This window comes from Mixophyes fleayi, chromosome 9, assembly GCF_038048845.1.
Source record: "Mixophyes fleayi isolate aMixFle1 chromosome 9, aMixFle1.hap1, whole genome shotgun sequence".
Lineage (NCBI taxonomy): Eukaryota > Metazoa > Chordata > Amphibia > Anura > Limnodynastidae > Mixophyes > Mixophyes fleayi.
This window is the reverse complement of record NC_134410.1, coordinates 93,713,561-93,737,925: the sequence shown is the minus strand read 5'-3', so window position 1 is coordinate 93,737,925 and position 24,365 is coordinate 93,713,561. Positions and strand designations below refer to the sequence as shown.

Here is a 24,365-nt window from a genome sequence, read left to right as displayed (position 1 = left end):
TAGTAGTATTGTCCCACAAAGCCCACCTAATCAGAATGTATGATTCTCGATAATATGGACTTTAACCTATTAGCAATAAGCTTAGCATAAAGTTTAACATCCACATTAAGGAGAGAGATTGGTCTGTAACTTTGCCATCTCGATAGATCTTTCCCACCTTTGGGTATTACTGAGATGTGAACTTCTAATGCTAGAGTTGTAAATCTTTCTTGATCGGAAACTGAGTTAAAAGCCTGAAACATTAAGGGAACTAATTTTTTTTGAAGTTTTTAAAATATGCAATGATAAACCCATCACGACCTGGGCTTTTACCACATGGCGTAGATTTAATCGCAGAAAAAATATATACCGCACCTGGTGGATCCAAATCCACCCTGAAGACTGGTTAAAAGTTATAACAAGGAATTCTATATATCCGTGTATTACCGATTGGGAGAGATAAACATACAAAAGAGGGAAAAGATGTGTAAATGGGGCACTCTGGATTCAATTTGATAAAACTTATGTCAAATTTAATTGATATGCATTAAAATAATATCATGTGTTTTTTATAAACAAAATTGGCGAAATATTAAAACATGTATATGAGATTTGAAACCTAGAAAGTAAACTGATAAAACTAGCAGACAGCACTGCTATAACGCGCCACTTGGCCCTATCACATATATGCAAATATATATGTTGTTCTCTATCGGTGTAATAGAAATTCTTATTTCTTAGACCTAATGAGCAATATGGTATCTCCACTAATATAGAGTTTTATTCCCAAAATTAAGTATGGTGAATTCCATAAAGAATGCAGATATATATGAATATATCCAGTTAGATAAAGTATGAGATATTCAGATCAACAGTATTGTCCCTCTTATCAAACTTCTCTAGGTATATTAATATACAATGGCTCTAATACATGCATCCATATTAATATAGTGAATGCAATCTATGATAACAGGCACAGTCTGTTAGGAAGGTTCATAATTGAATTAATTATTCCCCGATATCTCAGCCTTACGGATAACTCGTTTGCTGTATCCCCTACACTCTAACCTAATTTTGAGCTCATCTACTCTTCGGGCATAAGTCTGTTCATCCGAACAATTACGTTTCATTCTTAGTAATTCTCCTTTTGGAATGCCTCGGATCACTGCTGGATAATGAGAGCTGGTAGAGTGTAGTAGGCTGTTAGTAGCTGTTTTCTTCCGATATATGTCAGTATCCAGTTGACCATTCTCTGTCTTAGAGATTGTAAGATCCGGAAAAGTAATACTGTGCATTGTACACAGTACTTTACCGCCTAAAACTGGAATTTCTAACAAACGCACTGTTTTTCGAGTGTGGCACATGCCGTGCTTGCCAATATATGGTCCAAACCAAGAAATATAGAGACCGCTATTCCAAGACATGGAAGATTAATGGCTTCCTGAACTATAATTCTCCCAATATAATCTACTGCCTGACTTGTCCATGTAACCTGCACTATGTTGGTATGACAAGTAGACCTCTCAAAAAAAGAATTTTGCAGCATGTGGGCAATATTAAACAGGCTGAGAGAGATATGAATAATTTTAAACAGGTGGCAAGACATTTTAAGAGATGTCATGATGGTAGCCCCCTGGGACTCAGTCCCAGAGCAGATTAGAATGGGTCTGAGAGGAGGTGATCTCAATCTGGAGCTTCTGAGAAGAGAAGCCAAGAGAATTTTTCTTATGGATAGTTTGAGCCCACGGGGCCTTAATGACCACAATAACTTTATGGCATTTCTAAAAATTTATATATGTCTTTTTAACACAACTCAACTTTTTTATTTTTATTTCTATTTTTCACATCATATCACTTTGAGACTAATGCGGTACCTTTACTTGACACACAAGGCGATTAGATGGGACACCTTAAAGGATTTGATGCCTTTCATCTAATTCAAGAATATACACAGAGATTACAATTTTTTTATCTGGATTGTTACACTGTCACCATTGTTCCTTTTGGTCAAGCATGATTTGGTTTGACTATGTGACACATCCTTAGTCCCCTTACAATTACACTAGCACGCACTCCATATTAAGGATCTACACAACTAATGATTTTTCTAATCATTAGTAATTTACCTTCTGCTTAATTTTTTTACACGCATTCCTCTTTATGGTACACAACATCTCATATTTCTTTTGTTTAATTTATGGCTTTATGAAACGGCATCTATCCTAACACTTTAGATGATATATTTTGATAGAAGGTATGGATCATCAACCTAACAAATAATAAGAGTTAATTTTCTCAAAGAATCGGTCAGACTAACTTTACTATCTGCTATAACCGGTATGATTGTTTAATATACTTACCTCAAACGACAGCCATCCATACCAGTGATACTAAGAAAAAACTAAAACACATGATATTTTAATGCATATCAATAAAATTTGACATAAGTTTTATTAAATTGGATCCAGAGTGCCCCATTTGCACACCTTTTTCCTCTTTTGTATGTAGATTTAATCGCATCAACTAACTCTATAAAGGTGAAAGGGGCATCCATCATTTCCTTCTCTTGTTCTGAGAGAGTGGGGAAGGCATGGTCTGCTAGATGGGCAGCAATGTTTACTTGTTTCTCAGGTTGTGTTTAATGCCTTGGGACAAATTATACGATTTGGAATAATAAGTATGGAATGCTTTATTTATATCTTGGGTAGAGTTACATTTAGTCCCCTTTTCATCAGATACCATCTGAATGAACGTAGTGTTTCTTTGAACTTGTAAGGCCCTGGTAAGCATCTTCCCTGGCTTATTTCCACATTGGAAGAAACAACTTCGGCACTTGCACAAATCTAGTTTATTCCGGTGTGACATAAGCTTATTGACGTCCATTCTCGTCTCTGGCAATTCAGACATAATGTCCGCTGACAAAGTAGTTTTATAAGGATGGACAGAATGGACCACCTATGCCACCCTGTCTGTTGAAACAGAGTAATGTTCGCACTAGGGAGGAAGCCTGCCTCCATAATATATCAAATGATAATTATATTGTATCACGCGTAGGGAGGGGTGCACCAACAACTCAAGTAATGAGTCCAAAAAAGGAAGGGGAGCAGAGAAAGTTGTAGCTCAAAGAGCAAGGGCACTCTGGTTTCCAAAATTTAAATAGTCAGTATATCATATGTAACAGGGCAGATGCCTTTATTATAACACATGTAAATACTTGGCGAAATATAGAGATAAAAACACATAGAAGGATAGAAAAATAGATTTAAAATAAGTTAACCCTTCAGTAACCACCGCTGGATATGTTAGTAGTACATCAAGATGTGGTGGGTAATGGGCAAAAATAGAGCTTATGAACTGTAGCCTAGATTATAAATAAGCTATATGATCATAAAGTGAGATATATATATATTATTCTCCAATTTGGTATACATATGGAGATGCTCTAAATCGGTGCAGATTAATAGTGAGCACCTGTCCTAGCGTCCCTGATAATGGTCTGGTATAGATTCGCAAGCTGAAAGGAGAGTAATAAGAGATTTAGACATGTGATAATCTCTCAATCCTTTATCAAAACTGCATGGAGCTCTGCGGCACAGTATACAATGTGGCGATAGACTAATGTCTCAACAGGTTAATATTCATGTTGTGTCATAGAGATCTAAGCAGTAACAGTAGCAGTTCGATAGTTCACCTAATATGTGGTGTCTGTGTGCTACTGCGAATAGATTCATACAGGATTTATGCGTAACACACTATAACCCGTTGAGACGAAGATATTTCATCCATGAGCCGGACTTTGGGTGTGCAGTTAGGGTACGTCACAAGGGGGCGGTGACAGTGACAACCATTGAATAACAAATCATTCAAAACAGATATGAGTCGAATACATCAATGACAATTTAAAACAATTAAATAGTATAAGAGAATTGGGGAATTACAAGCTCATGAGTGGTAAGTCGCAATACGTATAACATAGGCCTGTGTTGGACCTATGTCTAGCAATACTTAAATCTCTAAATGAAAGGGTTGGGGGACAGGGATCTAGTAAACCATAACCTAATATTACTATTATTACTTGAAATTCACAAGGAACCTTTGGCTGGATCATGCTTCTTCGACATCTGTGTCGACATTTAAAGTAAAAGCCAATTCCAATAAATTTGCTTGTAGAGAAAAAATAAATGGAAAACACACAAAAAAATAAAACGCCATATATAGGCTAGACTGAATTATAAGTCACCAGCTAGGAAATTAGGAAATTGTTGAGATCAGCATAGCGTCCAAGACCACAGGTCAATTCAAAACAAATTGTAGATGGTTATGATCAGGTATTCTGTTCAGTAAAAGAACTTGTAGTATCTTGGCATGTCTCTTTGATTTCCCCACCAGCTGCATATGATCAGAGCCTGCTGTAGACATTTGTGGAAAAAGCAGTTGGTGATGAGTCTGCCATTCAGCTAACGAAACCACCTGGATATCAAGCGTGTTGCAGAAGGACTCTAATTTAGAAGGTTCACGGAGAATAACTGATGTCCCTGAGTTACCTGGATGCTCATTGGTTAACCCCACCGGTATCTAATATTCTTACGAATGTCTTATCATTCTGCGGATTTGTACAGTATGCCAAGATAAATCTTGAAATACATCTCAAGGCTTTTCAGTTGCATCCCCTCTCAGGTGAAGGACTCTGTGTGTTCTATCAAATGTAATAAGCTCATTTGGATCTTGTTCTAGCATTTCTTTAAACATTTTTGTTAATACGTCAACCAAGCCTTGAGTCTGGATGTGTTCTGGTATTCCAAGTACCCGTAGTTTGTTTCTGTGGTCTAGGTCGGCCACCCTTGGTGGGTGACCACCTCTTTAAGACTGTTGTGATTCTCTATAGCAGGGGTAGGGAACCTGTGGCTCTCCAGGTGTTGTGAAACTACAAATCCCAGCATGCCTTGCCACCTATCTGCTGGTTATCTACTGGCAAAGCATGCTGGGACTTGTAGTTTCACAACACCTGGAGAGCCACAGGTTCCCTACCCCTGCTCTATAGCAACCTCTTTACTTTCTCCCAAATCTCAGTCTTGCGGTGATGCAGGAGAGGTCTGCCTGAATGTTTGCCACTTCCTTGCGAACTAGATCTTGCAGCTTATTTTCCAGTTTCTCAAAGTCCACCTCAGTTGGCAAGTGTTTAGTTGATAAAGACTTAAGCAATTGTGGGACTTCACTTATGTCATGAGAGCCTGCTGGAAGATTAGAAAGCTGATCAGTATTTATGGATGGCTATTCAGAAGATGCTGACGAGGCAGGAGAAGATGGTTGGCGATGCTCAGACATTGCTGATGAACTGGCGGTTTTCAGAAAATGAGAACTATGACATGAATTGGATAAGCTTGTAGCTTGTTTCTTGGAGAGAGCTCACTAGTCTTTACCCATCTACAAATCAGAGCGGTTAAAGGATTAGGTTAGAGTAAATACCCAGGATGTTACTGAGATGTACTGCCAACTCAAAGGCTGTCACTGGCCACTTTTCCCCATAGTGGGCCTAGGTAGCCATTTACATTAGATTGCGGACATCGGCTCTAAGATTGTGCATATCGTGGTTCAAAACATTAAACATAACAATGTGATGTAGAGAAAATAGGAAAAAGATATCTTGGCGTGCAGTTTTCTCAATGGCCACAAGATGGGAGTGTAGCTGGTAAAAATGGAGAGACTTGCAATACGGAACTCTAGAAGCCTAAATTGTGGTTACAGGTTACCACAGTCGGTGTCAGTCAATTTTAACAAAAAGGCTATGAGGTGGACATTAGGAAACATGCAAATGTTTATATGAGATTATGGTATTAAGGACACAATGTGATGTGCCCAGGCAGCCACTATGAGTAATCTGGCACAAGGTCCTTGCTCTCCGCTGCTATATCAATGTCAGTGAAGGGTCCTTTCAATGCTTTGCAAACTGAGGTGTCTGATCAAAACCCCTTCTCTATGCGCACCAGAGGGATTGGAAGTCTAGGTCCACCCTGATCATGGGAGGCACACTGGCAGTAATGATGTAGCACACTTGATCCACAGTGTAAAGTGCACGCAGGTGACACCACGGATTCCGTGGTTCTGATGCTGACTAACTTTTGTGGGATGCCCATATAATGCAAGGACCACCAACTTGTAGCAGTAATGGTCACTGCTGCACCATTGTAGCGGGTCCCCCACTCCGATGCCGGAACTGCTGACAGTGCGAGTGTGCTCCCAAGCTCCCGCAGGAGAGGGAGAAGTCACAGAAGGATGTCTGTTTATTAAGGAAGCAGCAGCACAGGTAAGTCCAGGGCTGTCTGGGACTCCTATACAGTTTACACAAGGCCCGCAATGCCAGTCCTGTCTCCGAACTATTGGTGGGAAAATAGGCCTGAGGGCTAATGCGAGAGCTAAAACACTGTGACAAGCCCAGGCAGAGCTAATAGCACAGGTGAACTTGTGTGTTATTCCCCAGCGGTCGGTGACCAAAAGCAGATTGTGAGGGGTCCAGGTCAGCAGTGTGGGCATGACTATATCTGGAGCTCATGTGAAGCACGTCTAACTGTGATGGTGCCCAGGCCATGCCCCCCTCATTTAATTTTTTTATATTACATATACACTGTATGGACAGAAGTATTCGGACGCTTGATCATTACACCAACAGTGAATGTTTTGACTTTGTATTAAAATACATATAGTTTAATATGGAGTTGGCCCCTTTTGCAGTCATAACAGCTTCCACTCTTCTTGGAAGGCTTTCCACAAGATGTTGGAGTGTTTCTGTGGGAATTTGTGCCCATTCATTCTGTAGCACATTTGTGAGGTCAGGCACTGATGTTGGACGAAAAGGCCTGGCTCGTTTTCTCCTTTTCAATTCATCCCAAAGGTGTTCGATGGGGTTGAGGTCAGGGTTCTGTGCGGGCCAGTCAAGTTCTTCCTCCTTAGCCATGTCTTTGTAGTCCTTGCTTTGTGCACAGGGGCACAGTCATGTTGGAATAGAAAAGGGCCTTTCCCAAACTATGGCCACAAAATTGGAAGCATAGCCTTTTCCAAAATGACTTGGTATGCTGAAGCATTAAGATTGCCCTTCACTGGAGATAAGGGGCCTAGCATTATCCCTCCTCCACCAAACTTCACAGTTGGCATAATGCAGTCAGGCAGGTAACGTTCTCTTGGCATCCGCCAAACCCAGACTCGACCATCTCCCTGCCAAACAGAAGCTTAATTTTTAACTCTTCAGCTATGGAATCAGCATAGCGTTGGCGACTTTTACACATCATGCGCCCTAGCAGTCGTTGACACCGCTCTGTGATTTTACATGGTCTTCCACTTTGTCGCCGAGTTGCTGCTGTTTCTAAAAGCTTCCACTTACAGTTGAGTATCCAGCAGGGATGAAATTTCACAAACCATCTTGCAAAGGTGGCATCCCATCACAGTACCATGCTTGAAGTCACTGTGCTCTTCAGAATGACCCATTTTATATGCTTGATTTTATACACCTCTGGCAACGGGTCTGATTGAAACACCTCAATTTAATAATAAACCGATAAAGCCAAATACTTTTGTCCATATAGTGTATTTCATATTACATGTTGTTCCAGCCAGATTGCAAAAAAGATGGCTGATAAGTGAAGAGTTTCTAAAAATATCAGTCAAATGGAAGTACCAAGAAGTTGGTGTAGAGAATAAGCAGTGTAGTTAGCAGTGATGTCATAACTCCTATAGGAGGATGGTTCACCAGCTCCTTTTCAGCTAAAGTAAAGTTACATCAAACAAGTGCATTTTAAAGACAAGCTACACCTTAGTATACATTTGTAATTCAATGCGGTAGAAAAAAAAAATACAATGTTTTTTAAATATAATTCCTTATTTATCTAACATTTATTTGCTCTCCCTTAGTAATTCATTCTATTTTTCTGTTTCATACATCAGTCTTTTTTATCGTTTATATAAAAAAAAAAATACACCCTTGTGGAATTAAATATTACAGGATTAATTCACATTAGCTAGTTTACCATTATCGTCATTAAACCGTAACTGATGGCCGTTTGTACGGCGCTAAGGATACTTTGTGGCGCCCTATAAATAAAAATTAATAATAATAATAATAACTGTTGTCCCTGGTTCCAAATGTTGTCTCAAATCTATAACCTGTTTCTCCTCATGCTATTTGGTGGACACTGCTAACCATGGGGTATAGATAGTGCAATGCTTGAGTAAGGCACTTATTAAAATACAAACTGGATTGTATTCTAATTCCACCTCCCCTTTATACCCCTCCTTCCATACTTCCTTTGCGTTTTTTAGGTGCATTTGCGAGATGTCTTCATGTTACTTCCGCCAGGCTTATCGCTCAAAGAGAACTTTGGTTCCTCTTTGCCCTGTAACACTCTACTGGATTGATGACCATCTACTGCCTAGCACAGCATGTAGCCTGGGTTAACTTATTGTGTCGGGCAGAAAACCTGGTCCTCAGTCTATATCTCGTCAGATTCTACTAATGCAATATCCCTGTTTAACGCACACCAGTTGTGGATACATTTTGCACACAGCAGTGTCTGAGCATACCTTCCCCTAGGGGCAACTTTTGAATGTCTCCATGGTTAGCAGTGTTCTCCAATTAGGATTAAGGAGGAAAGGGAATTTTTTTACTTAACATTAAATCAAATTCTCTGAATCCATTTGGGGGATAAATTGATTACTACCCTGTTTTTTAATGTTGTGTTCTTTCAGTTTGGTTATTTCAGTCCTATATTATTATTATTATTATTATGTAAGGTGCTACAGTGATCTGTAGTGTCGTACAGTAGGGAAAACAGTACATACATAAAACGGACATATAAGGTAGACAAAATAAACATAGACATGAAAACAAAGGGTATGAAGGACCCTGCTTGTTAGAGAGCTTACATTCTAAGAGGAAGAGGTTACAGCTGAAGCAAGAGGAGTAAATGTGGTTCAGCGTGGAGATTGGGACAGTTGTGAGGGTGTATTAGTGGGAATAGTGTTATCGAGGATAAGGTCACCTCTTTAAAAAAAAAAAAAAAAAGATGAGTTTTTAAAGAGCGTCTAAAGATATCAAGGCTGTGGGGAAGTCTGAGTGTGGTAGGGAATTCCATAAGTGGGGATCAGCACGGGGAAAGTCTTGTAGGCGAGAGTGAGAGGTGGTTACCAGAGACGAGACAAGGCGCAGGTCAGAGGTAGATCTAAGAGGGCAGGAATCCTATGGGCTCTTTTTGGGGGGGTAAATAAATAAAGTGAGAAGGCATGGGAGAAGTGGGATAGAGAGGGGGTGTTGCTAGAATACAGAATACAAGTAAGTTTGTAGTTTGATAGGTGTCTTACTCCAGCACTGCGCCCTCTATACTCCATGGTAAGCAGTGACTGTCTTTTTTTATTTATTTTTTTTGTTTTTTAATTCTACAAATTTAACAGTACAAGTGGCCATTATTTCAACTTATATTGTTGTAGGGACTTTTAAAGCCAGGCTCTCATACACTGCAACTTGTTTGCCGCTGTCATACTATGACCACAATGACCTCTAGTGAAATAAGTGTATTTAATTTGTTTCCTTACTGTGCATAGATTGTTGGACAATTTGGGGACAACTTGTTGTTTTTAGGGATATATAGTGGTCCTTTAACTCTCGATGGTAACATTGGACCATGTGGTGGGCAACCTGGTAGATTTTTTGTTTAGTTTTTTTTTTTTAATTAAAACAATAAGTGAATAAATAAAGATGAGCAAAAAAATACATTATGTTAATGTTCCCCTGCCACCAGCATGAAGGTTCTTCACTAGGGCGCTCTTTAGTCACCTGACAGAGCTGCGTGCACCAGAAGTAGCAGTGATGTCCAGTAATCTGTACAGTCGTTATATAGTGCTCAGTAATATGATACTAGGGGGAGATTCAATTCAGTGCATTATGTCTCTGGAACAGTCCACAGAGACACATGGAGGTAATGTTTTGACTGAAATCTTGGCTCATTTTTCCTCGCGTCCCATAGAGATGCACAGAAAATCAAGAGGAGATTCCTTACCATAATAGGCAACAATGTGTGCATCAGAACACCGCAAATTAAATTGAATCCACTAGTAATAAATAAATGTAGTGCCCAGTAATAACTGTAATACCCAGAAATAAAAAAAACCCAAAAAAACCCCAAAACATTTGCAGTAATATATTAGTGGCAATATTCAGAAATAAATTGCAATTACTACTAAATTACCACAAGTATAAGTAGTACCCATTTATGAGCCACCTGTAGTGATGGCATTTTACTTGGTGTTGCTACGGTAATTCACAATAACATGCTACCAGCAGTGGTCATGCCCAATAAAATACTACCTGCAGTAGTGCGCGGTAATATGCCAACAAAAGTAATTGTGCTTAATAAAATGCAACTACCACCAAGTAGTAAGCAAGCCATTCAGTGTTCTCCCCAGAACATTTTGCCAGCCGGGTTACAATAAGAAGTAGCTTGGTGTGGGCAGTGTAATACTTTGCAATGATATTGAAAAACGTTGAAGGTTATTAACCACACCTACCAAGACTGGTCTCACACACCCTGTTGGCTGTAATGCTCAACAAGTGTCTGTAAAAACAGAAGAAACAATGGTTTATTGTATTCTAATAGGACTCTGTTGGGCTCCAAGAGCTGGGTAGCAAGTAAAAACCTCTGGGTGGAGCACCCGGATAATAGGTTCTGGGGAGAACACTGCCATCATATACATTAATTCCCTTAATACTCCTGCTGCCATATCCTGCTTATCGGTCCCAATTTGATGATTTCTGTTCTTTGAGCAATGCGGTCACAGCAGCAACCCCTTTCACGTCATGTTAAGGGGTGTAAGAAAAGGTGTTTTACACTCTTCTGTGAAAGCTATCGGGCCACACTCATTCCCTGGGCAACATGGGCTGTATAGGAGCACCTTTGGACATCTGTCTTGTGTGGGACACCATGGTTCATGTGTTTGTATAAATATAAAAGACTTTATTTACAAGACGGGTTTGGCTTGTTTTTCTGAGTGGTGACAAATTTACATTTAAATGCCATTTTTCTGTCGCTATACAACTTATTTTTATCTAGTACCCTAGATGGAATGTTTTGGTTTTTTTCCCATGAATCCCATCAGGTTTGGGACACCTGTATATATTTTTTTTCTAGCCAGTTAAAATAAAGCCCTTGCAATTTCACTCATGTATTCACAAGTTTTAGTCAGAAAAACTGATGAGATGACAGCCATTTAAAGTGCATGTTTTCATTTATTGAAAGCAGGCTACAATTTCCCTGTGCCATTACTCACTGAAAATGCTCAGATTCTTATAGATGCACATAAGAGATTTCAGAACTATAAATACGATTTTGGGACTTTCCTGTGGGAGCAATACCTTAACATGCCAAATATCTGTAGGATGGTAGTTGGTCAGAGGTTTTCTAACCCTTGGTCTCTCATTGCAGGCTCTTTGCTTCAGCACTTTTCTTTACCTTATAATCAACTATTCAGAAATGCTGGTAATGCTGCAAAGGTTCCACCATCTGGAAGCAGTTTTTATGGCTTGTTTGTGGGAGCAGCTGCTCTGGGAGCTGGAATCTATGTAAGTATAAAGTATTTTTTTTCTATGTGTTTGCATATGTGTTTTTCTATTTCTGCCATTGGAAGACTGCGACAATGGGGGGGGGGGGTATCTTAGCAGGAATTGGAGCTACTATGCCTCATCCATGGGAGCCATCTTCAGTTTTAGTTAGTGCCCTTTGGAGTAGGGTGTTGCCTGTGGGCTCATTCCACTCTGGGTCCATGAGCTAAGGTGAGTAGCCTGCAGGTTTCCAACAGCTCTGCCAGCACTGCAGCTCTCTCCCTTCTCTCACACTACGGAGTATGCTTCTAACAGGACAAGAAATTTGGCACTGGGCTGGTACTTCTGACCCCTTACTATGGATCAGGGTTGCTGTGGATTGATCCCACCTGGCCTGTCACATTGACCAGAGCTGCAGGGTAGCCGGCAGAGTGGTGGTACCGGAAAAGCTGGGTCCAAACCTCAAACAGCTGGGAACGGGTTCGATTTTGGTTCTAACATGTAGATCACAGGATTTTCAGCATGTAAGATATTTTCAAGCAGGTCTTTGAAGCAAGTGATGTTTATTTGCAGTCACACTGATTGGAGGTACCAGTGCTAAGGTCAGATGAAATCAGAAGAACAACTTTCAATTCAAGACAGTGCTTTTTATACAGTTTGAACACAGCCTCAAAGGGTAAGCCAGTCACCTTTAGGTCTGAGCTATTTTTAGAATCAGGATGCCATTTGTTTACACAAACATGGATTTACATGCATTGCAAGGCTAACAATGTTTACACTTATCTGTGAAATTCTAGAAATGCTGTGATGTCTTGCATCTTGTTTTTAGACGCAGGAAATCTAGTAGCAAGGTCATAACTAAACCGTCCTGTATCTTCAAGTGGACCCTCACACATCAAAATATCTAATTAACATGGGTCCTTTCTTCAGACAGCTATAGAATACACATTCCCACAGAAAGGCACAAACCCCAAACAAGCCATTTTCCCACATCACAATACACAAAAGACTTCCACCCACAAAGGCTTATTGTATCTAGGAAATAATGCATTTCGTCTAGCAAGGTTAAAAAGGAAACAAATTTCTTTCACTGGTCTCATAAATAAAGATATGGCTTTTACCAAAATACCCACAATGTCAAAAAGTACATTTGCAATTATAAAAATAAGCGCCCTGCGCTATTTCCTTTAAATAAATTTAAACCATGAGTTATTTATAAGTGATCCAGTCACAATGATGATGATGAGTTGGTGTATGTTTATGTTTGAAACTTATTAAACTGCATTTAGAAGGTGAAGCGCTGTTGAAATTTAGTTGTTTTTTTTTTATATTTGACTTAGGTTACTCTGTTTGAATTTTGACACTGTGTTCTACGCTTATTACTCCTGGAGGGTTAAGTCCTTTCCATTCTGAACAGGGCCAAGTCTTTACTGGCCAGATGGGTGCATGACGTTGCTCTGGTACCGAGTGTCCATGTTCGAGTGGTACATTTTCATTCTGGTTAGAATTGCCGAAAGCTTTTCTGGTTATGGTCCAGTTCAGGGGCTGGCTGGCAGACTTCAGCCCGTGGAGCAAACACACAGCATTGGCCCATAGGTAGCAATCTATCCTTAAACGGTTGTTTGCGGTGCAATTGTCACTTGCGTGGGGTTGAGTACCAATCTAACTGGCAGTGATATGGCCATGATGGAGTTGCACGTCTAAGGTCCTGGGCATTATATCTGGTTCAGGTTATATGAGCCACATTCATCCCAGGGCTGGAGTACTGGGATTCGAATGAGGTGGCAGGCTTGCCTGCATCAGGATCCTTTAGGGAGGTGATCTATTCACATAAAGGTGTTAGCTCGGCTGGTTTAGTGCTAGGGTCTGCCAGAGATATATCTCTTGGCTTCACGTCTGCACCTCTTGGTTCCTCATTGCTGTACACAGTATTCAGATCCCATGGCGATATATAAGTGTTCCGTTGTGATCCATTTAAAGTTTTGTTGGGGTTTTCTGTTCCTGCCTATTCCCATGCTCCCGCAGGTGTTGCAGAAACTACAGTCCATACAGGTGGTTGCCGTCTGGTGGTGGTACTACACTGGCTGTGGTACTCTGACATTCTGTGGATAACCACCGGTTTGCCTTGTGGTTGCTTCTTTGTCCAATTCTTTGGTTCCACTCTTTGTTGTCTGTTTTGGAGATAGGGCTTCTGAAACTGATCCTGGGCCAAGACTTTCTTCTCATGAGCTTGTGCAGACAATGAGTTAAGGTCTGCACACTTCTAATTATTACCGTATGTTTAATGTTTATATTCCATAGTGTAAGGGTCCCTCTGATTCCCTGATTCTTTAGTCCTTCTGTCTTGGGGGTAAATGTATGAAGCTCCGGGTTCTCCAACACCAGCGAGTTCGGCGTTGAAGACGCCGAACTCGCGGGTGTTGGAGAACCCGGAGCTTCATACATTTACCCCTTGGTCTCTGATTTCTGATGTTCTTAAAACCTGAGAGCCCAGACCACAACCCGAAGGTGCAATGTGGACCATATGGTTTCCTTTTGTTATACCAAATACCCTTTTCTTTTGGTTTGGTGTACACAAGTGTGGGTGGCCAGCACATGCGCACTCTATTGTTGTTGGATAACATCACTGTTCGTTTGGCTTATTTTGTGGGGCTTGATCTGTCCTGGTTGAATTAAATTCTAATTTACTCGGGGCAGATGGCGCTTCCTGGGTGGTTCATGTAGTTGCTTCTGCCAAATCTGTTCCGGTTCACTGTGTGGTCATATGTCGCCACCTTTTCTGTTTTTTGGTGGTTGCAAGGTTTTGCATCCCAAGATGCATGGTCTTATGCACGGTTATTTCAGAGCAATACCTTCCTTAGGGGCAGCTTTGTAATGTTTCCCAGTGTCCCCCAATGGCAGGAAAGAAAATAGGAAATTTTTACTTGCAGTAAAATCCATTTCTGAGTCCATTGGGGGACACTGCACTCCATCCCCTTGCTCTGACTCTTGACTGCTTATGTTCTAGGTAGGTTTTTGTTACGCCTCGTTAGGCCCTCTCTCTTCTGGGCTTTGTTATACAACTGAAGATGGATCCTATGGTAGGGAAGGATCTATTATTCAACAGTTTAAGATTTAAAGTGCTCTAGGTCCAATTCCACCTACTATACCCCAATGTCGCAGTGTCTCCCAATGGACTCTGAGAAATGGATATTCCGGTGAGTAAAGAATCCTCTTTGTTGTAATTTGTGCCAGAAAATACATTTAAATGTCCATATACATAATATAACAATCAAATGTATACACCAACATACCAAAATGTTTAAATTCATGCTTATATCCTGTCCCCTCAACCCTACTCCCTCCTAACTTTTCAGCTCCCTCTCCCCCACGACATGCTAACCTCTTCAACCTGTCTCTCTCCACTGGCACTTTTCCTTTACACATGCGTTCATCTCGTTACTTGTAAATAAACTAGCACCTCTCTCCAACTACTACCCCATTTCGCTCTTCTTCTTTGCCTCCAAACTACTTGAGCGATTTAGTTCACTTACCTGTCTCCCTTTACCTATTCTCAGTCCTACATTTGTGCACTTACACTATTTCCTGTAAATTGTATATCTATACCTGTGGGGAAGGGTTACTCCACTAAGTCAGAGCAGCACCACATGACATATAAACTCCCAACAGTGCCTATATCTTTATTATCTTGATTCACTTCCTACCTATCATACTGCTCCTTTAGTCTTTCTATCTCTGGCACATCCTCCCCTCCACTCTCTGTTGGGGTCCCACAAGGCTCTGTTCTTGGCACTTTAATTATTTCACTGTACACCTCTTCTCTTGGGGAACTGATTCGCTCATTCTTGCAAATCCTCCTAAATTCAATTAAATTTTTTTTTTTCCCTTTTTTAAAGGCTTACCCTATCCCTGATTATACTACACTGACTAATGTACCGAACTGTATTTTGACCAATATTTTTGTTTTATCTGTGCCCTCTTCCACTTAGACTATAAGCTCTCTAATGAGCAGGGACCTCTATACTGCATTTATTTTATCTACCTTGTATGTCCTGTCTTCCCTATTGTACGGGGCTGTGGTGCACTGTGGAGCCTTTCAAATCTACGATAATAATTATACCCCTTTTTTTTTTTTTTAATTGGCATCTACATGATGGATAATATGACGAATGCAAATAAACAAAGCCTTATGTCAGAAAACTTTGTTGCCTTTTTCAAGCATAGTCGGACAGTAGAGTATTACTCCACATAAATATAATCAGTAAATTATTTGCTGAATAATTTTAAGATTTTATATATCAAGTTCAAATAAAAGAAAACCTTAAATAATGAACAATAAAAAAAAAAAACTATTTCAAGGTTTAGCTTGTATTTTGTTGTGATTGTGATGTTGTGATTTTGTGATCTAGATAAATATAGTTATGTACCAAGGCATTTGGTGTATTCTACTTACACAATCAATGAATTATAGTTGAGGTTAATGGAGATAGAATAGAACGTAGGAATACTTGTTGATATAAAGCTGAGATGCAGCCAATATTGCCAGGCAGTAGGAGCAGAGATGAATAAATCCTATGATTTATAAAAAATGGGGACAAATGCATATTTGTCATGCAAACATAGTGTTACCATTCTAGAAGCCACTGCTTTGTCCTAATACTGTACATGGGATACAGTTTTGAACACTTCTTTATAAGGATATAGAAGAGCTCAATAGATTTAGAGGTGGACAACCTCCTTAATAAGGGAATTGAAAGGTTAAATTATAGAGGTAAAAAAAAAGTTTCTTAATTTAGAAGGAAATATGTATTAAAGGTGTCTAATTATATATAAATATATCCAAGGTCGGTATAAATATTTGTCTAACAAACTTTTTGTATATAGGACTATACAGACCAAAATGTTTTTTGTTTTTTTTGTTTTTGTTTTTTAAATGGAAGGGAGGTAGGCTCTAATTCTTTGCCACATGAGGTGATTACAGATATAGAAATGGATTGTGTGGAAGATATTGTATGGGGGTAATTAAGCCATGGAATTTTATTAAGTTGCCATTTCCGTAGTCGGGAAAGATTATATATTTTTTTTTTTTTTTCAACCCTTTCTAAATAGGCAGCTGTTTATACACTATGGGTATTTGTCTTTGTTTTCATGATTAATACAGTTATAGTTGTTGGGAGATTACACTTCATGGGCTTCCTTATTTTCCCCCTCATCCCTACTATGTAACCATCTGTATAACAATAACTTGCTACATACACTGGTTCACATCCCAGTATACGTTCATGTTACCTTAGACGAGTCCCTGACCTTAGTACATGAAGCTAAATGGTAAGGTCGATTAGGCAGAAAAATGTTGTTTAAAGCACTGCATAAAATTTGTGTACTCTGTATAAAAAAAACTGCTCTATTTCTGCCTTAGGTGTACAGAACACTTCATAGCGATAAGTCACGGTTTTATGACCGGATGTCTACTTTTAGGTCAATCAGAGAGCATAGTGGTGAGTTTGTATAATATGAAAATATGTTTACGTCCACAATAAGCATTTTCTACCCCTATATTGTGTATCTAAAATATTTCTCTTTAATATTTTATTAAACATATCATAGATCTGTTCTTCACATTTTTAAGTGCATAGCTTATATATGTGAGTGTATTAAATATATATTCATAAATATATGTATAGTGAGAGATAGATGGGGAGGGTGAGAGTATGAATGAATATATGGATAGGGAAATTGTTTTTTATATATGGTTTTATTTTTGCTGCATACACTTCACAAAGCAGAACCTATCCTTGTGGCCAATATATGAATCCGAGGTCTTTTTGGTGACCAGTGATGCAAAGTGCATTCTTATGGCAAAAAGCATAAAGCATATTCTGGTCATTAGCATATAGGACAGAGTCCTTTAGTCACTCTCCTGTGCTTCCACTGGAAATTTTTTTGCCACCAGGTGCATGATCCTATAGCAACCTGTTTTAGTTTTTGTTTTTTTTTTTTTTTTTTTTTTTTTTTTTTTTCAGCAATGATCTAAAATTACCAGTGTTGATTGCTGGAGAGAAAATTGCAATGTTAATAGTAGGTTGGTTAGAAGTTCCTGTACTTGCTGTATCCCATTCTGCAATTCTAGCATTGCACTCGTGGGTAGGCCCATTCTGTGGCCCAAGTTAGTAATAACAGTGCAAGAAGTTGAAGAGGTTAGAGAGAGGTTTTAGTAAGGGTTTGGGTGGTAAAGGGCTTTGGGTAGTTGGATTTTTTGTCTAGGAGACGGGATCTCTTTGAGGTCCATTTGAGTCTGAGAATGTGGATGTGTCTGTTGGCGTAAGGTTTTGCCACATCTTAGTACAACTTTTAATTTTAGCACTTTGCTTTAGTAATATGATGTGAACCGTTTAATATAACTTGGGCAAAATGCCACTATTATAATCCATTGCTCTTACACATGTATTTTTTTTTTAAATCTGTGTATATCCTTTTTACTGCAGAGCAAAATGAGAGTCCAGGTAGTATAGGTAAGTGGAGCAAAAGTTAATAAAACCCATGAAGCACGGGTTGCTAAATCTAGAGGAAGTGACAAATTGTTATTTATTTTAGCATCGCATGCAGAATCCACAGAGGCTGATGTTGGTAAACAAGGTAAGAGATTAAAGTGCTCACTCAGTTCTCTGTAAAGTCCTATATGCTGCTATGTATAGCAAAGACAAAATTTGTCACTCCTGTTTAGAAACTGTAACGGTGGAGGTTCCACCTCCTGCAGGATTGCCATCCCATGTACCGTTTCTTCTGATTGGTGGAGGTACAGCTTCATTTGCTGCAGCTCGATCCATCCGTGCCAGAGATCCAGGTGCAAAGGTTAGTACTTTGAATACTTTTAAAATCACACTATTTTGTATGAATAGTAATTTTGTGTGTGTTATAGCAAAAAAGAATTTAACCACAGAATAAGACCTACGGGTCTTTTTGGTCTGCCCTAATCACTCTTTCTGTTAAAATGCCTACTTTCTCAACAGTAGTATTACTTTTGATATACTTTGATCGCTTGTTTATATTGCATCACCTCTGTCCCTTCTCTTCAAAGCTGTACTTGTTCTGTTCTTTAAGTATATCCTGATATATTTAGTTATGCACCCCATGTACCTTTTTTTTGTCTTCTAATTTTTTTAATGTCCTTTGGAGATAGGGCTCCAAAACTGTACATACTTCAGGTGTGGTATTACTAGTGACCTGTAAAATGGGACTATAACTTCCCTTTTTCTGTTACTAATATCTCTTCCTATACCGCCAGGTATTCTGTTGTCATTTCTCACCACTTGCTTACCTTTATATCATGTTAAAACTATGACTCCCAAAGGCCCTTTTCTCTTTCTACTAAAGACGGTATTGTACAGCAGGTATTAAAATAATTGTTACAGGTCCTGATCATATCAGAAGAGATGGATCCTCCATATATGCGACCTCCACTCTCCAAGGAACTGTGGTTCTCTGATGATCCTGATGTGACAGAGACTCTGCGTTTTAAACAGTGGAATGGCAAAGAGAGGAGGTGGGAGGAATAAATAGAATATCTTGAGAGAACAATTAAGCATGTACAGAGACAAAATACTAAATATTTGTAGAAGTGTAGCATTGCTACATAATCTCTCTTCTGCACAGTATTTTCTTTCAGCCACCCTCTTTTTATGTGGCCCCTGAGGAACTGATGTCGACAGAACATGGTGGAGTTTCTGTTCTGACTGGGAAAAAGGTAGGATCATTTCTTTTAGGGGATGGTGCAAGAATCTTAAAATGTTCTTATGATCTTTATCATAAGCTAGTTGTGGGTCTAAATTTTGTTTTAAAAAAAATAAATAAAAAAAAAATGCCAGAAATCTTCAGATTCTTTATATGTTGTCACTGGTTTGCTCAATGCCATATCCCAATCCATTTCTCCAGTTGATATTCCTCTCCCATATTGTATTTATCATTGGTTTTTTTTTCGTGCCTATGCCTCTGTAGTTACTAATACTATAACATGCTTTTTGGTTTGAAGGAAGTAAAGTTGGCCACACAAATAGCATACATATTTCTATTGCCATTCTGAGCAATTTACAAGAGATTGGCCTGAAATTGCAGCATGCATGGACTTCCAGCAACTGCTACAAACAGACGGTGATAGCTTTTTATTGTTTGGACTGGGTAAATGAACTGCCAGTTTCCGCAATAGTCACATGTGTATACATGTGTCACCATTGGCTAAATACACTTTATCATGCTCCCTTGGATCTGGTTGTTCAACCATCCACATGTCTTTGTCCATTTCAACACAAATCTGTCTGAACAATCACATGAGACTAATTTTAACTAGTGCTGTAGAAAAAGTTTTGACCAGTGAAATAGTAGTGGGCTGCTTAGCATTGTGTAGCCAGGAGACCATGGGCCACCAGTTTACCGCTCTGGTGTAGCGGATCTGTACATTTGAGTAGGAATAATCATATACTCACTGCTATACCTGACCTATTTGTTATTGTTTAGCACCTTTCCAGATTTGTACTGTCCTATGTCTATGAATGAAATGGGTTTAAAATTTGGTTTGCGAGAAGGAGGAAAGTGGTTAAATGAGAGAGAGAACCTAAATAGTTGATATTATTAGAAAATATAGTAATGTTCATTTAGGATTACTTCCACCATAAGTCCATATTCTAGACAGCATTGACTGGAGTAAAGACTATGCACTGTTTTTTATTTTAAGGTGGTACACATGGATGTCCGAGAGAACAAGGTGAGACTGAATGATGGAACCCATATCTCATATGAAAAATGCTTGATTGCCACAGGTATGGTTCTTAACTCTATTGGAGTTTTAGATACACTCTTAAAATACATGCCAGCATTTTCATGTAAAGTCTAAACTAACAGGTTCAGTCAGGGTTGGTGTGTGTCTTTATATTAAAATAAAAAATATTAAAATAAAGTTTCCTTGACTAAGCTCAGTGCACCTATTGCATGTATTCATATTTTGCACATTGATATGTAGCTAGTTGAAAGTGTTTACAGATTGTTCTAGACTCGTTCAGTTGGAGCATGTTTTGCAACATTACACTAGTATTAGTATTTCAGGGGGCTAAATGTGCTGATCATGGGATTGTGTGTTCACTGCCTGGCATACCAGCCACATATTAGGCACATCCTTAACTTTAGCCATCCTTTCAGGAGTGGGACTTTCTCTATCCAGCACCTTCTCCATTGTGGGCATTCCTCACTGTGGCTTGCCTGTCAGCAGCTCTCCTTCCCTTCTCCCCTCCATCTGCAGGAAAATGGTGTGAGAGTGGTTGGAGTGCTGTCTGGGGGCATTCATTCTCTGTTCCTGGCCTGTGTCTGTCATTGCAGCTTTCACATCCACCATTGGATTGTGCACTACAGCTGTCCTCCATCTTCCCTCACCTTTTTGTTCTGTCTGATAAGGGGTATATGTCCAGGGCTGAGCCTGGATGAAGGACATTGGTAAAGGATATTTTCCTGCTCCTAGTGTCACTCCAAATTGCCCGGTGACCAGTCTGGGGTATATGCTCTATGCACCGCATATGAGGCAGAGGCCCTCTCCTGTGGTGGGCTTCAATTGAGATGACTGGCCAGTGTAGCTAGCCAGATTCTTGGCCCTGCATATTGTTGTGCTTGCACAACTCACTGCACTTCCCAGGGAGGCAGACAGGGATCCCCCTTCTCTTCCCCCGGAAACATGGGAGGCGACCCCTCCCCCGGAAACATGGGAGGCGACCCTTACCCCTCCAGAAACGCCCAACATGGAGTCTTTGTTCACCTCAGCTACGGTACCAGTGGAGCTAACAATGCCTGGCGAGGTCAGTGCAGGGTCTAGTCAATGATTCATCGTCTTTGGAAAGGATCATTGAATCTGCCACCACTTCTAGACCAGTGAAGCTTCAGATCCAGCGATTCTTGATTCCAGGGAGAGATTAGACTCCAAATTTTCCTTTCCAAGAGGAAGGTGTGAGGTGACTGAAGATACTGGGGTTTCTTTGTGCTTGAAAAATGATTCCAAAAGGAAGCAGATCATTTATTCGCTATTTAAGAAGAAGAAACAGGTTGTTTCCTTTTTGCTTTTACTCCTCAATTGGAATACTTTTTATGCATATAAGTGTGGACCAAACCTGATCAGAGGTTTCTAGTCTCGCACAGGTTGCAGTCCCTTTATTCTCTCCCTAGTTTGGATACAGTGAAATGGGAGTCTCCTAAGATAGATGCTCCCATAACATGTGTTTCGAAGACCCCACTACCCTTCCTATTCTGGATGCTATTACCATTGGGTATAGCATGGAAAGGAAAATCGAGGCCACCCTTAAGTCCAATGGGTTTAAGCGGAGACATCAGAGGATGCCAGATTTTTGCGAGAGAGAGTCATAAACATCCAATTAGATTATACCATGGTTGTGGCTGGCCTCAATCAATGAGGCACCAAGAACTCCCTTGCCACGAGAGAAATCGGCAGAATCACGCAATGGAAAAATGAAAAAACTGAGTAGATTTTCCTAGCAGGTGTGCCCTACATCCCAGGGAATCCAGAAGCCTTTCAGCAGATTGTGGAAAAGTGGGGTCAGCCAGATATCGACATGATAGCATCTCGGTTAAACCATAAGCTGGAGTGTTTCTGGTCCAAGACGAGGTCAAAAGGCGTTGGTAGATGCCATGCTGGTCCCTTGGAACTTTCGTCTGATATACCTATTATCTCCAGTAGGGATACTGCCACATGAGTTTAAAGAAGGTAGAAATACAGGGCATGAGGTGATTCTGGTATTACCGGACTGGCAGAGGAGATTGTGCTACATGGGCATTCTCTAAAGGACCCTTATTAGTGTCTGCCAACAAGACCTGTAAAGTCAAGGGCTTTTTCACCACCAAGATTTATTTTGACTAGCTTAAAGGTTTCTTTAACAGCATGCTTCAGACCATGCTTAAGATTTTTAAGCCACTTTCAGACAAAAATTAATACACAAGTCTTAGATCTCATGGTGTGACATGAAGGGGGTTTCCTCCTCATCTTTTCAGTTGGCCTATCTACTGGTGTTCTTGCAGGAGGGTTTGGATGGAGGCTTGAGACCTGGATCTCTGAAGGTTCAGGTTTTGGCCCACTCGGGTTTTCTTTCAAACAAAATCTCGCACTTTCACCGTAAGTGCAGGTTTTTTTTTTGGTTTTTTTTACAGGGAATGATGCATATACAAACATCCACCCATTGGGATCTTAATCTGGTGTTGACAACCTAACAGCATCCTCATTTGAACCTTTGGTGTTAAAGTTCCTTACCTGTAAGACAAACTTTCCTTTGCCTTAGACCACTCTCTGGACGTTGTTTTTAACAGATCACCAGTGTGCAGTACAGATGACCCATTGGTCCTTTTATTATGCCCATAAGAGAGATTGGCCTGCATCAAAGCAGACCATTGCTAGGTGTATTGGTTTTGTTAATTTGTCAGACTAACTTTGGGGCAGGAAAGCTTGTTCCCGAAAATGTGACTGCATATTTTACTAGATCGGTGGGTGTGTCCTGGATGGTGCAGGACAGGACTTTGGCTGAGCAGCTGTGCCAGGTGGACGTCAATCCACATGTTCACAACATTTTATAGATTCAACATTTTTGTGTCCAAAGATGCTTGTTTTATTTGAGGCATATTCATGTCACATTTTGGGTACCCCATACACTTTTGTTTTTAAAATGTAAATGTCCTGGATAAAGTCTATGTTCTAAGATTTGTTCACACCTTCATCAGCCAAATTTAACAAACAAAAAAGCAAATTTTAATAAGTGCTTTGGTTAGAGGCATCCTCTGTTTATAGGTATACCAGCATATTTAACACTTTGGTGTGTTTTAAGGTTTACCTTTTTAAATTTGGCTTGCAAGCTAGGTAGCTGTGTGTAATTTCTGTGACTTGTCAGCATAATTACATCTTACCTTTTTATCTGTATTCCTCTTTCAAACTCCAGAATCACGCCCTGTCCATCAGAAATGCAAAACTTGTATATGTCGTTCCACAAATGGTTTACATTCCGTGCGTTTTGTCAGACTTTCTTTTTGCTACAGAAGTTGCTTTTATAGAGCCAGTCTACAATGTAATATTAATTGATAATTCTATTTTTTTATAATGGTAATGGCACTTTTTTTTTTTTTCTTTTTATGATTTTTGTAAATTATTTTTCAAAATACCATTTCCCAAAACTCTACACTGGGTGGGTATAGAGAGTACAAACTCTGGGCATTGAGACAGAATGTTTTTTTAAAGTAATTCTCACTTTACAATTGAAAACAGAGGTAGTTCTAGCCACTTGAATAATGCATTCATATTTTCTTTGTACTCATTGTTCTACTGTTGTATGCAGTTCATTCTGGATGTTATTGATCTGTAACTATAGAGATATTAATGCTTATTTTTTCTTTATTTTTCCTAGGAGGATCTCCTCGTAATCTTCCAGCCATAGAACGATCTAGTGAAGAAGTGAAGCAAAAAACAACACTTTTCAGACGGGTATTTTTTTTTTTTCAATGTTTATGGTAGGAGAGGGGGTTATATGTCATGCTTGTTGGCACTTTTTCCTACCATTTTGCTGAAGACTTCTCTTTGTAGGTGTCTGATTTTCGATCCTTGGAACGTCTTTCTTCATCTGTTGACTCCATTACAATAATTGGGGGTGGATTCCTGGGCAGTGAGCTGGCTTGTGCTCTGGGAAGGAGAGGTGAGAGTGGGAGAAGATTGCAGACACCGGGTATAGGAGAAGTTTTTGGGATTTTGTTTGAGTGTCAAAAGAAGAGTGTAAGT

The 24,365-nt window shown here is 39.7% G+C and overlaps 1 protein-coding gene across 1 annotated transcript in view; it reads left to right on the top strand.

The window, feature by feature from the left end:
* The window catches only part of AIFM1 (apoptosis inducing factor mitochondria associated 1), a 57,034-nt gene that overhangs the window by 4,137 nt on the left and 28,532 nt on the right, over nucleotides 1-24,365 (top strand). Inside the window, exons 2-11 of the mRNA XM_075184686.1 lie at nucleotides 11,445-11,581; nucleotides 16,980-17,058; nucleotides 18,046-18,072; nucleotides 18,155-18,196; nucleotides 18,285-18,412; nucleotides 18,973-19,103; nucleotides 19,214-19,304; nucleotides 20,289-20,373; nucleotides 23,998-24,074; nucleotides 24,174-24,282. Of these exons, the coding sequence (XP_075040787.1) occupies nucleotides 11,445-11,581; nucleotides 16,980-17,058; nucleotides 18,046-18,072; nucleotides 18,155-18,196; nucleotides 18,285-18,412; nucleotides 18,973-19,103; nucleotides 19,214-19,304; nucleotides 20,289-20,373; nucleotides 23,998-24,074; nucleotides 24,174-24,282 (906 nt within the window). The remainder of the gene's footprint in view (nucleotides 1-11,444; nucleotides 11,582-16,979; nucleotides 17,059-18,045; nucleotides 18,073-18,154; nucleotides 18,197-18,284; nucleotides 18,413-18,972; nucleotides 19,104-19,213; nucleotides 19,305-20,288; nucleotides 20,374-23,997; nucleotides 24,075-24,173; nucleotides 24,283-24,365) is intronic.